The sequence below is a fragment of the Panicum hallii genome, chromosome 5 (genome assembly GCF_002211085.1).
Source record: "Panicum hallii strain FIL2 chromosome 5, PHallii_v3.1, whole genome shotgun sequence".
In the NCBI taxonomy this organism is placed as follows: Eukaryota; Viridiplantae; Streptophyta; class Magnoliopsida; order Poales; family Poaceae; genus Panicum; species Panicum hallii.
Genome location: NC_038046.1, coordinates 59352463 through 59369718, shown reverse-complemented (window position 1 = coordinate 59369718; position 17256 = coordinate 59352463). Strand labels below are relative to the sequence as shown.

The 17256-nt window shown below is 48.0% G+C and overlaps 1 protein-coding gene and 1 pseudogene across 1 annotated transcript; both read right to left on the bottom strand.

Moving 5' to 3' along the window:
* Positions 1 to 498: 498 nt before the first annotated feature.
* On the bottom strand, positions 499 to 9203 carry LOC112892899 (annotated as a pseudogene).
* A 1202-nt stretch (positions 9204 to 10405) lies between these two features.
* Positions 10406 to 13897, bottom strand: LOC112893856 (receptor-like protein kinase HSL1). Its single transcript, XM_025961373.1, has 2 exons — positions 11144 to 13897; positions 10406 to 11026 (listed from the first exon to the last, which is right to left on the bottom strand). Exons 1-2 carry the CDS (start codon positions 13728 to 13730, stop codon positions 10638 to 10640), a joined length of 2976 nt encoding a protein of 991 aa, XP_025817158.1. The 5' UTR covers positions 13731 to 13897; the 3' UTR covers positions 10406 to 10637.
* Positions 13898 to 17256: the final 3359 nt, after the last annotated feature.

Sequence of the window (17256 nt, the reverse complement as noted above, 5' to 3'; positions counted from 1 at the left end):
ATTTTCAGATCGATTCATCGAGAAACGTAAAACGTGGTACGTTATCTAAAATACTATTAAAATAAAAATATACCCACATTTTCGATACAGGGAACGTGGTACCGTACCACGTTCCCGGTAAGACTCTGACGGTACTGGAACTGGAAGCCGGCCTACGACCATGCGCGGAGCTGAGGACGCGCGGGGACCTGGGAGCCTTGCCTCCGGCCGTATCATCCGGGTCGGCAACCGGGGGAGACAGACGAGGTTGCCAGGTTGGATTGGAAGCTCGCAGCGCAGCGAGAAAAGCAGAGCAGAGGCAGGGTGGCAGCCTGAGATGAGAGCATCCAAACTACAGAAAGCAGCAGAAAGCTTTGTCCGGCATGGATCGGTCTGTTCATTTTGCGCAAAACGATCAGGCTTGATGGCAAGTGAGAAGAAGAAACAGACTTGCATTGGCAACACGGAAAATTATTGTTTCAACAGATCGCATCTTTTACATACAGTTCTTTCCCCCCGAAATGTAACTCAAAAAATCCAAACCAGTTGAGCGCTCATGTCCATTCATCCTCAGTCGCATAATTCCATCATCGAACTCGATACTACTACAAGGGAACACCATTTTGCAACCAGCACAAGAGATTGAAGCAGAGCAGGGAGGGATCAGTTTGACAGTTTCAGAGCAGAACACAGCAGAGCAACTGAGCAAGCATGGGTTTTCCTTTGCCAGTTAGCCTGTCTTCCCTTCTCGCTCAGTCGCTCGTCTCAGCCTGCACTGCTCTTCTGCCTCTCTTTCATTCCTCTCTTTTCTTCAGCTGTTTCCAAATATATGTAACATACAATTCCAGTAAATTAAACATGCATCGAAAACTGGTTTGACCACAGATCCTGTTCACATGAGCTTGCATGCATCATAACACAGACAGGAATCACTCAAAATTCACGTTCAGAGACAAATGTTTCTGCTGCTTTCAGGCCTTCCTGTTTTCTTGGCAACTTCTACCAACAACAAAATCCACCCAAACGAAAGCAACCACCAAATCATGCCAAACCATCACAAAAAGTCTCTAGTCTACTGCCTCATGAAATGCTCCAGCGACACACTGCTCTAGTAACTTGATGTATCCTCGACCTGCAGGAACAAACCAAAATCATGGTGCCGGTGCGTAAGACAACCTACGATTGCTTCCATCCATGTCAACACATGATGCATTGTCCAGGGAAACACTATATATCTGGGCAATTGCCGTCAACAACTTATTAGCCTCACCTGACAAAAGGATAACCACTATTCCCGGCCCCTAACTTCGGGTGTTCACCAGATATGCGCTGACGCTGTTGCGTCCACGTCATGCGATCCACTGTCAGTATCCTCCTTAGCAAGACCTTCAAACACATAGTAATATCTTTCTTAGTTACAACTTAACACCATTCCATCTTTATTTTCAAAAAAAAAAGTCATGCTTTAATTTACAGACGCAATCTGACTTGAAGCATGTATTCAACAAAACAGACAGCAATCACTCATCATGCAGGACATATGAGTTTTATGCCATATTATTAAAAACAATTGTACATTGATGCTGCAGCTACAGACTGAAGACAATATCTTTGCTCATGACCAAACTGTACATATGGACTGAAAAGGCGATAATTTCCAACACATCGAAAAGAATATACAGGAAATCAGCTCGAAATATAATGAATGCTCAGTCAAAGGTATGCTTCAGAAAAAATCACTCAGCAGAGTCAGGCATATGAAATCATTTATATGATGCAATACATTGGAGTAACAAGAATTAGTAAGTGGGGAAGCATCTTAAATAGAGTAAGAGATTGTGAGCAGTAATTTACATGCCAGATTTCCCAAGAGCAGAACAGATATTGCCGCGTAATGAAGTGAAGCCAGCCAAAAGTATACCCAAAAATGTTCAATTGTCCACTTTATGCAAGAATTGTTTTGCAGTGCATTATATCCAACAACTAGCATGACTAATCAGATGGCATAATAATGTCGAGCAACTTTGTCCAACCTCAGTGAGCAGAAATCAAGTAAAGCAACAAGTGAAGTAGTGAAGATATAACGAACTTGTAAATAAATACGTTATTGTGTACTAATACCATTAGAAATTGGAACAGTATAAAAGCAGCTTAATAGTCACACTAGGTATCCAACCTACAAAATGTAGACGAAGAGGTGGTGGTCGAGGAAGAAGTAGACGACGGCGGAGTTGTCGGGGTGGATGAGCGCGAGGACGGGAATCTTGGTGGGGAGTCCGGCGGCCTTGTAGGTGGGGTGAGCCCAGATGTGGTGGAAGCTGGCTTGGTGCTCCAGCGCCCACTCGGTGGAGTCCGGGTCCGGCAGCGTACGTCCAGACGGTGACCTGGAGCGCGCCGGTGGGGTCCCGATTTCTGTACATGTCGACGAAGCACAGCTTGCCGTTGCTGACCCCGAGGGCGCGGTACCTGTCAAGCACGGCGGCAGCCTGGCCGTAGTTGAGCGGCTTGGCCGGCAGAGCCTGCCATGGAGCGAGAGGACGGCGTGGGAGGAGAAGGGTCGGGCGGGGAGCGGGTTGTTGGATTGATCTCCCAGAGACCCTCGGACCACAACGGGCCCGATGGGCCTCCTCTCACCCGCGCCCTGATCGGGGGCGCTCCAGCTCGTTCGTAGCTGGTGGGCCCCCGTCGCACTGCACTATAAAAGAAAGGTGGGGGCCAGCGGCACAGGGTACGAGGTTCACCGCCGCCACCACCCCACCGACAGTCTAAACCCTAGCCGATCTAGTGGAAGCGCAGCAGCAGCGGGAAGACCCACCTACGGCCGTCATCAACATCGCCGCCTCATCCCCGTTCCCTCGGTTGCGACCCAAAGCTCGACTACCCCTAGCATCACCGCCACCTGAGACGATGGCGAGCCCCTCTGCAGCCCTGCGATGCAGGGCCATGACGGTATAGATCCCGTGCCCCTTCTCTCTCTCTCTCGCACTCGACTTGTATTAGATCTACTCGACTTCTTCCGATCATTTTCACGCGGTGGTCGATCCACGATGCTAACAATGGTATCAGAGCCAGGTTGTTTTGCGCGCGGCCGCGAGCGCACGCGCGGGCGCGCAGGCAGGCCCTTAACGGGCTGTTTGCCGTGGGCTGCGGTGCGTGCGGGTCATTTTCCCCGCTGGGCCGCCGCGCACAAGAAAGGCCGGGCGGGCTGGATTAATAGTAGCACAGTGCATCGGTTTTCTTTTTTTTCAGAAGTCATTTTTCAATAGAATTTCAATGAATTTGGTGCATTTCAAATTCAAATTTGATTGAACTTTGATGCAGTGCTTCCAAAAGATAAAATTAGACGTAATTTTGATAGAATTTGATTTTTCCGCTGCAAAGATTCAATAGATTAATTTTCTAATAATTGCTTGTCTTGTCATTTAAATTTGAACCAACGAGAGAATTTAAAATTTCAAGATAAATAGATTATTTTGAATTGTAGTATTGTTATTTTCTGACCAACGTTGACAATGAAAATATTACAATTACTATGGTATTATTTTTTGATAGATATTTTTTCATGTATTAATTCTAATTATGCCCAACGGTGTATCATGGAACAAGAAAAGGACCTTGGAACAAGACAAAAGGCAGGGTGGTCACAGGACTAAATTATATTAGTATGTGCAACTACTGTGGCTCGGTTTCTCAATCATGGCTGTACAAAGTGTGTCCACACAAGAGCCAAAAGACCAGGCATTATTCAAACCAAAGCGTGTCTATGTGCTTGTGTACAAAAGGTTATTGCATGTTTTAAATTCTGACCAACGTTGTTTTAAAATATGCAACAATATATTCGAATTTATTTTAATATTTTCACCACTCATGAATTGTTTTCAGGAGGGTTATCAATGATGTTTTCCATCAATGATATTCATATCTTAAAGGGAGATAATTACCATGAATGGTACAGAAAACTAGATCTGTATTTCATTATGGGTGAACTGGATTGGGTCCTAGCTACACCGACTCCCACAGAGCCAGTGATTCCTATGAGGGAGGACACAGACAAAGATGCTTCTTGGAAGCAAACAGATCTTTCTTATAAGAAAGCAAAAACAGATTATGAGAGGCTTTATGTAAAATGGTTCCCTGCCAACAAGAAATGCTTGGCAGTGGTAAAGAACACTATTGAAGCTGCCATTATGGGCTCAATACCAGATTGTGCCACTGTCACAGAGTATCTTGAGAAATTAAAAAACCAGTATACTGGTTCTTCAAAGACTTATGCAACCCAGTTAATCAAACAACTGGTTTCAGAAAGATACAATGGAGGCGGCATCAGAGAGCATATTCATCGTATGGTCAACCAGAACAACAAGCTTAAATCATTGGACCTTACCTTCAAGGAGGATCACATTGTCCATTTGGTTTTTGCTTTGTTGCCTAAAGAGTTTGATACTTTTGTTGTCAACTATAACACCCAGCCACATACTTGGGATGTAGAAAAGACCATTGCGATGTGTGTTCAGGAGGAGGAAAGGATAAAGTCCACCACTGGCGGATCTTTAAACTATGTGAACAGAAAAAAGAATGCCAACTTCAAGGGCAATTTTTCTTCTTCCTCCTCTAAAGGAAAAGGCTCTCATCAGCTTCAACACAGACCTCAAGATGGACAAGTTCTAGTAGAGAAGGACCAGTGTCTCTACTGCAAAGAAAGGGGATATTACAAGAAAAATTATCATAGATACTTAAAGATGATCATGGAAAACAGAGATGAGAATATTATTTCGTTTGTAAAAGAATCCCTATATACAGAATATTCCAAAACCACTTGGTGGATTGATTCAGGAGCAACTATTCATGTTGCAAATTCATTGCAGGGATTCCGTTCGACGAGAACCACTCAAGGAAGCGAAAGGAAAATTAAAGTTGCCAACGGAGCCCAGGCCGATGTTGAAGCAGTGGGTGATGTTCACTTGGAACTCGATATTGGCTTTATCATAATTCTTAGAGATATTTTATATGTACCTTCTTTACAGAGGAACTTAATTAGTGTGTCGTGCCTGGACAAAGATGCTTATACCTGTCTTTCTGGAGATGGCAGGTGTTTAATAGAATGTAATGATAAAGTTATTTCTATTGCATTCAGAAGGAACGATCTTTATTTGATATCGTTGCATGAAAGTGTGAATTCCGTATGCGATAACAACGCGAATGTATTCTCGTCTACACTCGCGAATAGAAAACGGAAAAGAACTCATGATGCGTCATCGAAATTATGGCACTGTCGTTTAGTCCATATTTCGAGGGGGAGAATAGAAAGATTAGTTAAAAATAAGATTCTTCCTCCATTAGAGTTTTCTGATTTAGAACAATGCATTGAATGCATAAAAGGAAAATTCGTGAAGAAAATAAAGAAAAATGCCAAAAGGAGCACAGTTGTATTAGAGATAATTCACACAGACATCTGTGGTCCGTTCTATGTAAAGAGTGTGGATGGTTATGACTCGTTCATAATATTCACAGATGATTATTCCCGCTATGGATATATTTACCCGATTAAAGAAAGATCTGAAGCTTTGGATAAATTCAAAATATTCAAGGCTGAAGTAGAAAATCAATATGATTTAAATATTAAATTTGTAAGATCCGATCGTGGAAGGGAATACTACGGTCGACATACCCCATATGGCCAAGTTTCAGGACCTTTTGCAAAGTTCCTGATGGAGCAAGGCATAGTTGCCCAGTACTCAATGCCGAGCGAACCTCAGCAGAACGGAGTGGCTGAAACACGTAACCGTACCCTGATGGATATGGTGCGAAGCATGATCAGCTATTCTACATTGCTAGTGAGTTTATGGATGGAGGCTTTGAAAACCGCCATTCATATTCTCAACAGAGTTCCTAGTAAATCGGTATCAAAGACACCATATGAAATGTGGACAGGAAGAGTACTCTCATTGAATCACCTGCGGGTGCGGGGGAGTCCTGCTGAGGCAAAAGTATTTAACCTGACTATTGCGAAATTAGATCCTAAAATAGTATCTTGTTATTTCATTGGCTAACCAGAAAGGTCAAAGGGTTTTCGTTTCTACTGCCCAGACAGATCCACAAAATTTGTAGAAACGAGACACGCAATCTTCCTTGAAGATGAAATGATCCGAGGGAGCGGAACAATTAGGAAGATTGATCTTGAGGAGAAGCGGATATATACACCCAATCCCGTGATTCAGGAATCTTTCTTCTCGCTGCCCGCTGTAACTGCACCGCCAGTGCAAGTCACTGCGATGCCAACACCTGCAGTGGCTCCTCCTTTGGTAACAATGAATGAGGATGTGGAACCTATCCATCAGGCTTCTGAAGAACCAGTTACCATATAAGAAGGGGAGCAAGAGCAGCCCCAAATAGATGGGGCACGATAGGCTCAGGCCTATGGGAGACCTCAAAGGATAAGGAAGTCCGCTATTCCTGATGATTATGAAGTCTATAATAGCGAAGAAGTTCAAATGGAGGATGATCCCACCTCATTTGAAGAAGCTATGAGAAGTGAATACGCATCCAAATGGCTTGATGCCATGAAAGATGAAATCAAATCGATGAGTACCAATGAAGTTTGGGACTTAGAGGAAATTCCTAAAGGAGCCAAGACAGTAGGCTGCAAATGGGTCTACAAAACCAAATATGACTCCCAAGGGAATATAGATAAATTAAAGCATGACTCGTGGCAAAAGGATACACACAAAGAGAAGGGATTGATTACAATGAGACTTTTTCTCCAGTCTCATGTAAAGATTCCTTCAGAATTATAATGGCCCTTGTGGCTCATTATAATCTAGAATTACATCAGATGGATATGAAGACAGCATTCCTAAATGGGGATGTGGATGAAATCGTCTACGTGGCACAACCGAAAGGTTTTGTCATGGAAGGTAAAGAAAAGTTGGGATGCCATCTAAAGAAATCAATTTATGGGCTAAAGCAAGCTTCAAGATAGTGGTACTTGAAGTTTGATAAAACAATAAAAGAGTTCGGGTTCAAAAAAAATGTTGAGGACAATTGCGTTTACACAAAGTTCAAGAATGAGAAGTATATCTTTCTAATCCTGTATGTGGATGATATCCTACTGGCAAGTAGTGACGTCAGTCTGCTACTAGAAACGAAAGTTTGTTGTCCTCACATTTTGAGATGAAAGATCTTGGTGAAGCCAGATTTGTTTTAGGAATCAAAATTCATCGAGACAGAGTGAAAGGGGTATTAGGAATGTCTCAAAAGATATATATATAGAAAAGGTTCTAAAGAAATTCAATATGCATAAATGCAGTGCCTCACCTGCACCTATAGTTAAGGGCGACAGATATGGGGAATTTCAATATCCCAAGAATCAATATGAAGTTGATCAGATGAAGATGGTACTATATGCTTCAGCTGTGGGAAGCTTACAGTATGCACAAGTGTGCACACGCCCTGATATAGCTTATGTTACCAGGTTGCTTGGCAGATTCCAGAGTAATCCAGCACCAGAACATTGGAAGTTAGTAAAGAAAGTCCTGCGGTATTTGCAACAAACAAAAGGCCTCATATTGACATACAGAAAAACAGAATCCCTACGTATCATACTCAGACTCCGATTATGCAGGAGATGATAGAAAATCCACGTCTGAGTATGTGTTCATCTTCGTAGGGGGAGCAATATCATGGAAAAGTTGCAAACAAACTGTCACTACATCGTCCACAATGTATGCCAAGTTTGTTGCATGTTATGAGGCTACGGGGCAGGTGAACTGGCTTAAGAAGTTTATGCCCGGACTGAGAATGGTCGATGACATATCTAGACCACTAAAGTTGTACTGCGACAATGAGCCTGCAGTAATGTATGCACACAACAACAAGACAAGTGGTGCTGCCAAACACATTGATATAAAGTATTATGTTGTGAAAGACAAAGTCCGAGATCAGATTATAAGTCTTGAGTATATAAGCACAGTAAAGATGCTTGCGGATCCGTTAACGAAAGGCTTACCACCCAGCGTGTTCAAGAAACACGTAGCCGGCATGGGACTAAGGGATAGCCTGTGATTTTCGGACTACAAGGGTCCAAAAAGGTTAAAGAATCTGTTTCTAAATGGAAGCATATATTGTAGCTGCTAAATCTACCGGCAGTTGATCGTGATGATGAGGCATGCTCTATACACAAATCTATGACGAAACGAGTAAAAGTAAATGGAAAGGAAAAGAAAAGTACAGGGTGAGATCAAGGGGGAGACCGTTGGATTGATCTCCCAGAGACCCTCGGACCCTAACGGGCCCGATGGGCCTCCTCTCACCCGCGCCCTGATCGGGGGCGCTCCAGCTCGTTCGTAGCTGGTGGGCCCCCGTCGCACTGCGCTATAAAAGAAAGGTGGGGGCCAGCGGCACAGGGTACGAGGTTCACCGCCGCCGCCACCCCACTGACAGTCTAAACCCTAGCCGATCTAGTGGAAGCGCAGCAGCGGTGGGAAGATCCACCTACGGCCATCATCAACATCGCTGCCTCATCCCCGTTCCCTCGGTTGCGACCCGAAGCTCGACTACCCCTAGCATCACCGCCACCCGAGACGATGGCGGCCCCTCTGCAGCTCCTGCGATGCAGGGCCATGACGGTATAGATCCCGTGCCCCTTCTCTCTCTCTCGCACTCGACTTGTATTAGATCTACTCGACTTCTTCCGATCATTTTCACGTGGTAGTCGATCCACGATGCTAACACGGGTAGCTGATGGTCTTGTCGACCCACTCGCCGACGTCGGAGGAGAAGCAGAGGAGGGTGGCGTGATCGTCGCCGACGAAGGGCTGGAGCTCGGCGACCATGTAGCCGGCGAAGGCAGTGGGGGAGGCGATGATGCCGAGGTTGGCGGCGTTGATGATGAGTTGGGGCTCGGGGAGGGGGAGCGTGGAGGAGTCGGCGGCGGCATTGAGGACGAAGTATCCGGCTACTAACTGGCGCCAGCAGCAGGAGTGGTTTTTGGGGCGGTCAATGACGGTTGGGAGGCGTGGAGGAGGAGGTGGCCGTAGGGGTCGGCGGCGAGGATCTTGGGGGGGTGCTGGGGTTGGTGACCTCGTCCTCGTCCGGGAAGATGCGTTTGGGGATGGTGAGTTGGGAGACGGGAAGGGAAGAAGGGAAGCCTTCGGCCTTGCCTTCGTCTTGTCCTCATCCTCATCCACCCCTGCGTGACACGGTGGCGCAGGCAGGCAAGATGCCATTGCCAGCAGGCAGCAGCAGGAGGATGATGGCACCCGATTCAAATCACGCGATGCCTTGGGCCGTCACAGCCCAGACCAGGCATGTCGATCAGTTCATGTAGGCCCATTCTTACATTCTGCTCGAGCCCAAGACCTGGCTTTGTCTTGGGCCTGGCCCATTCACTATCTTGCACGAAAGGTTCTCCCTATCTTGATGGATGGGCCCAACGCAACAGTATTTTTTTTTTCTCTTGGAACGCCCCGCCCCCTTCTCTAGTCTAGGAAAAGAGAAATCGTTTTCCTTCGATTCGAGTACAAAAACCTGTTGATTGGTACGGCTGCCATGTCATGCAGAGACCCAGGGTCGGGTCGGGTCTGGTCTGGACTGGCTGTCAAACACAAGACAGACGGACGGACGGACGGTGGCGCTAAGCACACCACCACCATGTGTGTGTCTGTCTCCGAGCCGATCGATGCTCTCTTCTACTATGGTAGTAGTAGTTGTTGTGTTCAACGCCCAACCCAACCCACCGACACCACGCCCGCCGCCGCCGCTGCTGCGTCTTCAAACTTGCATGACTCCTGTGCAAGCCTCCAGCATCTCGGAAACTGTTTCCAGAACCACATATTGTACAGTGCAAAGATCCGCTCTTCTTCTTTCCTGCAGGCCACCGCATATTGTATCGTGCTCCAGGTACGGTGCAGCGGTTCATTTTTCTTTTCAGAATCAATCACCATTTCTTCCTCCCTTGGCTGTTCAACCGACCGACTCTGAAGAACAAACATAGCTTCAGACATCCGACATGTACAACCACCTTAGTTAGCACTATGGAGTTATGGTGCTGGGCCAGGCTGATTGACTAAGGGCGTGTTCGTTTCCTCCTATCTAAATTTTAGACCCATCACATCAAAGAGAATTTTGCTATTTAGAAGTACTAAATAAAATCTGTTTATAAAACTTTTTGCACAGCTAGATGCTAATTCGCGAGACAAATTTAATGAGCCTAATTAATCCATAATTTGCCACAGTGATGCTACAGTAATTGTTCGCTAATCATGGACTAATATACCTCATTAGATTCGTCTCGCGAATTAGCACTAGGGTTCTGCAATTAGTTTTGTAATTAGACTTTATTTAATACTTCTAAATGATAAGATTCTCTTTGATGTGACCCCTCTAAAATTTAGGTACCCGGAAACGAACACCCCCTAAGAGGATCGGAGAGACAGACAGCAAGCTAGCTACTAATATAATACAATTGCATACATTTGATTCCATGCTTGGCGATGCAAACATCCACCAACATTTGAATGCAACGACAAACGTACCCCACAGACACAGCAACCGGAGAAAACTCTTCTTTCAAATTTCAGCTGCCATGAGAGGGAACCTTGTTGCTACGTACATAGTACAGTAGGGAAGCTTAAGCAAGTCATGGAGGAGGCGCGCACACGCTAGCTACTCCCTTGGTCCGAGGCATCCTCGTAGTAGTACGGCGACAGCTTCCCGTCCTTGTCCACCCGCGGCCTACCCTCCCCGCGCACTTCCTGCAGCATCTTCACCACACTCCGCATCGCCGGCCGGTTGATAGGCAGCGAGCTCGCGCACTGCAGCCCGATGTTGAGCACCCTCACCATCTCCTCCTTGAAGCAGCTCATGTCCAGCCGGCTGTCCACGACGTGCTCCACCCCCTTCTGCTGCAGCGTGCTGCACACCCACTTCACCAGGTCCTTCTCCCCGAACTCGGGATCCACCGGCGGTTTCCCGGTCACAAGCTCTAGGAGGACCACGCCGAAGCTGTACGTGTCGCTCTTCTCGTTCACGCGCAGCGTGTACGCATACTCTGCAGACAGTGTTACCAAGCAATGATGAATCATTGTAAAGGAAATCAGCAGCAGCAGCAGCAATCATATATTCATATGTATGATATGATCCCAGACAGACAGACGGACGGACATACCAGGCGCAATGTAACCGCAGGAGCCGGCGATCACCGACATGGACTTGGCCTCCACCACCTTGGCCACCCCGAAATCGGCCACACGGGCGCTCAGCTCCGCATCCAGGAGGATGTTGTTGGACTTGACGTCCCTGTGGACGATGGCCGGGACGCAGTCATGGTGAAGGTAGGACAGCCCCTCGGCTGCATCCAGCGCGATCTTGTACCGCGTTCCCCAGTCCAGCAGCCCCGCCTTGCTGCTGTGCAGCACGTCCCCGAGGCTTCCGTTGGGCATGTACTCGTACACCAGCAGCTTGCACTCCTTGTGGGCGCAGCAGCACCAGAGCTTCACGATGTTCTTGTGCCGAATCTTGCCCAGCGTCCTCACCTCGGCTTCAAAGCTGTCGTCCGCAGCTGAGCCCTCGCCACCGCCATTCTTTACCGCCGCCGCGCTCCACAGCTTCTTCACGGCGACTACCTCGCCGTTGCTGAGCACCGCCTTGTACACCTTTCCGGATGCCCCGCTGCCGATGACATTGTCCTCGTCAAGGCATTCCAGGATCTCATACTCGCTGAATGACAGCTTGTGGAAGGATGTCAATGTCCATTTCGAGCGGTCGGCTCTCAGTTTGGACCTGCTGAAGGTCCGGTACCGCCGGTAGAACCACGCGACTCCGGCGACCAGAATGGCAGCCGCAAATAGGAAGATGGAGCGCATCATCCAGGCGAAGCCAGAGTGGAAGTTCTTCCTTGATTGGGAATCGCCGCCACACAAACCGGCAATTTCCCCACACAGCGCAGGGTTGCCCAGGAAGCTGCCGCGGTACGCCTCCGTGGCATACTGCGGCGGCAGCGGGCCGTGGAGCTGGTTGTTGGACACATTGAATTGGTTGAGCTTCAGGTTCTCCAACTGCACCGGGACCTCGCCGCTGAGCTCGTTGCTGGAGAGGTCGAGGTAGTTGAGCACGGGCAGGTCACCGAGCTCCGGCGGTATGGAGCCAGTGAAGCCGTTGTCCGCGAGGTTGAGCTCACTGAGCTTCTTCCATGACTCGATGCCCCGAAGCAGCTGGCCGGAGAGCGAGTTGTTGCGGAGCACGAGACGGCCGAGCTCCGCCAGGCCGCCGAGAGAGGACGGGAGCGGGCCAGACAGCATGTTGCCGCCGGCCGAGAGCTCGTAGAGCTTGGAGACGGATCCAATTTCCGACGGGATGGCCCCGGTTAGGCGGTTGTTGGACAGCACGAGCTTGGACAGGTTGGCCGCGCCGGCGATGGCCGGGGAGATCTGGCCGGTGAGGTGGTTGTCGTTGAGCTCGAGAAGCGACATGTGCGGGAGGCCCCAGACCGCGTCGGGCACGTCACCGGCGAGCCTGTTGTTGGAGAGGCGCACCCGGCGCAGCCTCCGGCAGCGGCCGAGCGCGTCGGGGATGCGGCCGGACAGCCTGTTGTCGAGCATGAGCAGCTCCTCCAGCTCGCCGCGGTCACATATCCCCGGCGGGATCTCGCCTGAGATGGCGTTGTCGGAGATGTCGAGGCAGACGAGCGGCGTGTTCCTGCCGAGGTCGGCGGGCAGCGTGCCGTTGAGGCTGTTGGCGAAGAGGCGCAGCTCGAGGAGCGACGGCGCCTTGGCGACGGACTCCGGCACGGGCCCCGTGAGCGCGTTGGCGTAGAGGTGCAGGGTCTCGAGCCTGGGCGCGTGGAAGAGGTCCTCCGGGATGGCGCCGTCGAGGCGGTTCATGGCGAAGTCGATGCCCCTGAGGTCCTGGAGTTTGCCGAAGCCCGTGGGGATGGGTCCGGTGAGGGAGTTGTTGTAGAGCTCGATCTGAACGGCGCTGGTGAGGCCTGTAATCTCCGGCGGTATGGGGCCGGTGAGCGCGTTGGTGGACAGGTCGAGGTCGGTGAGGTTGGTGAGGCGGCCGAGTGAGGGCGGGATGGTTCCGACGAGGTTGCAGCCGGCGAGCCAGAGCACCCGCAGCGCGGAGAGGTCACCGAGCTGGGGTGGCACGGGGCCCGGCGCGAAGGGATTGTAGGAGAGGTTGAGCTCCCGGAGCGTTGCGACGCGGCCTAGGAACGGCGGGACCTTGCCGCCGAGCAGGTTGTAGACGAGGGAGAGCGACTGGAGCTTGGTGAAGCGCGCGAAGGGTTCCGGGATGGGGCCGGAGAAGTTGTTGCTCTGGAGGTTGAGGTAGAGGAGGTCCGGGAGGTCGGCGAGGGCGTCGGGGAGCGGGCCGACGAGCGCGTTCACGGAGAGGTCGAGGCGCTGGAGGGCCTTGCAGCGGGCGACGTCGAGGTCGGGTCCGATGTAGTTGTCGGAGAGGTCGATGGAGCGCAGGCCCGGGATGCGGCAGAGCGCGGCGGGGAAGGATCCGGCGAGGTTGAGGCTGGGGAGGGAGACGGCGGTGACGGCGCCGTCGTGGTCGTGGCAGGCGACGCCGGTCCAGTTGCAGGGCGTGTCGTCGCGCGGGTTCCAGTCGGCGAGCGCGGGCGCGGGGACGGTGAGCGCGCGCTTGGCGTCGAGCAGGTGGAGGCCGTCCTGGTTCAAGGCCTGCAGCAGGGCGGCACCATTGGCGAGGAGGAGGAGGAGGAGGAGGAGGAGGAAGGAGGCGGCCATGGTGGTTGAGTTAATTTTGGTTGTGAGCAGAGAAGTCTGGTGGGGAGGGAGGAGGCGTCGGCATCAGCGGCACGGCAGAGGGTGGAGAGAATTTCTCCGGCCTCTTCTCTGCTCTGCTGTGGTTATGGTGGTGGGGAGGAGGTGACGGAGATGGCCCAGATGGGGGAGTGAGCGAGCGAGTGATGAGTGAATGAGGAAGGAAGCAACTGGGCGGGCCTGCAAGTGGTGGCCGGCTGCTAGGCTGGTGGTGGGGATGGATGGAGACTGCCGTGCCGGTGCCGAGGACTCGTAGACGACTAGTCCTGCTGCTGATGCTGCTGCTGCTATGCTAGGGTGCCGTACCGTAATAAATAAAATACTCCAAAGTAGTACTACAGTAGTAAATAAATAAAATACTCGTATTGCAGTAGTAGGAATAGTAATATAAAATGGTAAAATACAGTATGTGTCTGCCTGCCTGTGTCTTTCGTTTTTGGCTTCATTCAAATTCAATTTCTTTTAAGAAAATTCGTCCATTCATGCAATGCTACGGTGGGGGAAGTGGGTCCCATGGGTCAAACCGCTGCTGTGCTCTGTTCAACGCTTTGGCTTCCTGTCGTCGACTGCCCGACTGTCGGTGTGTGTTTCTGTCACGCCGCAATGCAATCTTCAGACAGAATAGGTATATATGATATGAGAGCAGAATGGAATGGAGAAAAAGGAAGGGAATGAGTCTCCAACAATTAATCGATCTTGTTCTGTCTCCGTTTCTATCTATATATGATATGATAACCTGGCCTGGCCTGGCTTGGCTTGGTTACCAAACAGTATTACTAATAGGAGATACAGTTATATTGTCTGGGTAACAAATTGTAGGAGTAGATGCAGTTAGTATCACCAAGTACATTATGAGATACAAACAATAGGAGATGCAGTTACTTTCCACGATTTCAGTTTTTACAAAGCATAGATGAAAGAGTCATTGGTCAAAGAAATAGAATACACTAGGTACAACAAACAAAATAAAGGACTTTCTTCATCAGCCATAGCAGCACTGCAGCAGCAAGCTTTGCCTAATCTCATAATCTTGCATTCGGTAGTCAATTCCCAACCATTCATCTATTTTCAGGTGTCTGCCAACGGGATAGGAACATAAATGATCTTAATCAAAGATTTTCAATACAAAAATATACAAGATGAAAATATGTGCCAAGCAACTTTTAGGAATTATTCTGAGATGGGATGTAAATATCCTTTGTACGGAACAGAACTTTCTTTTGCTAATTCTGAAAGAACAAACATACTCAGTGCTTAGTTACTGATATTAGAGCTGAAAGAATTTTGTGTTCATATTGCTCTCTTAAATTTGAAAAGTTATTTCTTTCACAAGATTGCTAATATACATCCCACCTACTATACGCATGATTTGACTATGTAGAATGAGTTGCTGTGTGCGTGTCTGAAGGTAGGCGACGCCCTCACCTAGCTACTAGAAGCTTCCATCTTCTCTTTTTGGCGCCATCAGGATCTAACTATAGATGCGTGCTTGCTTAGTACTGAGAATATCTGTGAGTGGAAATAAAAAAAACAAGTCAAAATTATTTGTTAAAAGTGTAGTCTGAATCTGAAACTCTGAATTTTCAGTGCAACACAGGTTTTCATTAGTAGCACAATGATTCTAATCCTAGAAAGTTATGTAAGTGATTGAGTGTAGACTTATCTCAGAATGCTACTAAACTATGATACATGCATTAAAATTCTCCATGACTAAGAGGTCAAAAATAATAGAACTGATGAAATTTGTTTTGATCCTTTCTGTAATTTGCAGGTTGCGAAGGTTCCTCGGTAGATTATTGGAAGTTGTTATGGGGGAGTAGCTAGAGATGACCTTAATTCGCTGCGGTGATTGTTTGGGTTGGTCCCTGGATGGTTTTCCTTTTCTATTAGTTGTTGTCCTTGCTAGTCCGGCTGGCATTTGTTCTTTCCTCTCTTTTTTTTGCATACAGCTCTTTTACTTATTATTATAATATTGTTAATTGTCCAAGTTTGGTGCTACCACCAGTGAAGTGGTGGGTGTGCGTGTGATTATGTATAAATTGCTGCTGCCATTGCACACGAGTGACTCAGTTCAGCTAATGTTTGATTAATTGAATTAGTTGGCTATGTGATTTGTGATATGGATGATTAACTTGGCACTTCAGAAATTAATGAGCAATATTACCATTTTGATTGATGTTATATGCATTTATATCTATTGTTTGTACATTCATCTCTGTTGTTACGCTCACAAGCACCAAATGTTCTAGTATATATAGTAGATCCGTGGCGTGGCGTGGCGGCGTGCGTGGTGCTTTGCTTTCAAGCAGGTTGGGCCACTGCACGCCTTCGATATGTATATGTATCCATCCGAGCCCTTATATAGTTGGTTCGGTTTGAAGAGATCGAGTTAGTTAAAAGGGATTATATTGGATCCTTCCGATCTCCTTCAATCCCCCGGCCCGGCCGGCTCTAAGGTTTCAATATAATCTTTTTAAGAGCAGATTAATCAGTCAATCGAACAAGTCGTGATGATGATGATAATGATACACACTAGATTAAAACTAATCAGCAGGCAGCACGAGGCAGTGCTCGATTTACTAATTGAAAGGAAACATTGGGCTTATCTGGAGGAAAATTAAAGCAAGGAATATAATAGTGGCCGGTAAGCTCAACTGATGTGTTATTGTGAGCAGACCCAATCGATCGGGGAGTATGTAGCTAGTAGAACGTTGAATGGAATGTTCAGACTGCATTGCATTGTGAATTAAAGAAGGACGCTACACTGTCAGAGAACGGAAATTTCGTGAGAGCCGGAAGCCCTCATGAAAATGGCCAGAACCGACGTGAAAATAGATAATCTGTGACGACCAAAGTATTTTTTTTTCTTTTTGAACGGAATAGTCGTATATAGCACAAATGGCAAATAAATAAAGCGGCATCTCTCCGATGCTAACAGGGTGGGTAGGTGGTAGGAAGCATATGCTTTCTTTTCTTTCTGGCTACTCCGATCCGATGCCGGCGGTCGCCCTGTCCTGCTTCTTCAACAGAGTCTCCAACAGTTTGCCCTGCTGCCCATCTCGATCAGGATGAGCCACCATAGTCATCTTTATTCCGATCATTTTCTTCAATAGATGAACCAAGCATATACTTTAATTAATGCAATTTGTATGAATTTCCACTGCCTTATTAATCCATCAGTTTCTATATATATATATACTTACTTATGTTGCCAGCACCGGATCCATCAGTTTGTGATGATTGAGACAATCAGCTAGCCCCACAGCATGCGGGGGCCAGGCACGCCAGCTGATGATCAATTATTACCAAGCAGCAAAGAAACGGATCTCCCTTTGTACTTTCATGTAGCATGCAAGTCTTTCTTCACAACAATAATAAAGTTTAATTACATCTTATCTGTGCTTTTGCACAAAAATATTTAACTATAAAGCTAGCATGCAATTGTTACTACTATAGCTAGCCTTTTTCTTTTCTCACTGATGAGAAAGCA

What these genes read in the sequence shown, in the direction of transcription:
- LOC112893856 (XM_025961373.1), bottom strand. Translation starts at nt 13,730, where the DNA reads ATGGCCGCCTCCTTCCTCCTCCTCCTCCTCCTCCTCCTCCTCGCCAAT. An exon ending in CTGCGGTTACATTGCGCCTG is followed by an intron (nt 11,027 to 11,143) that starts GTATGTCCGTCC and finishes CACTGTCTGCAG; the next exon opens with AGTATGCGTACACGCTGCGC.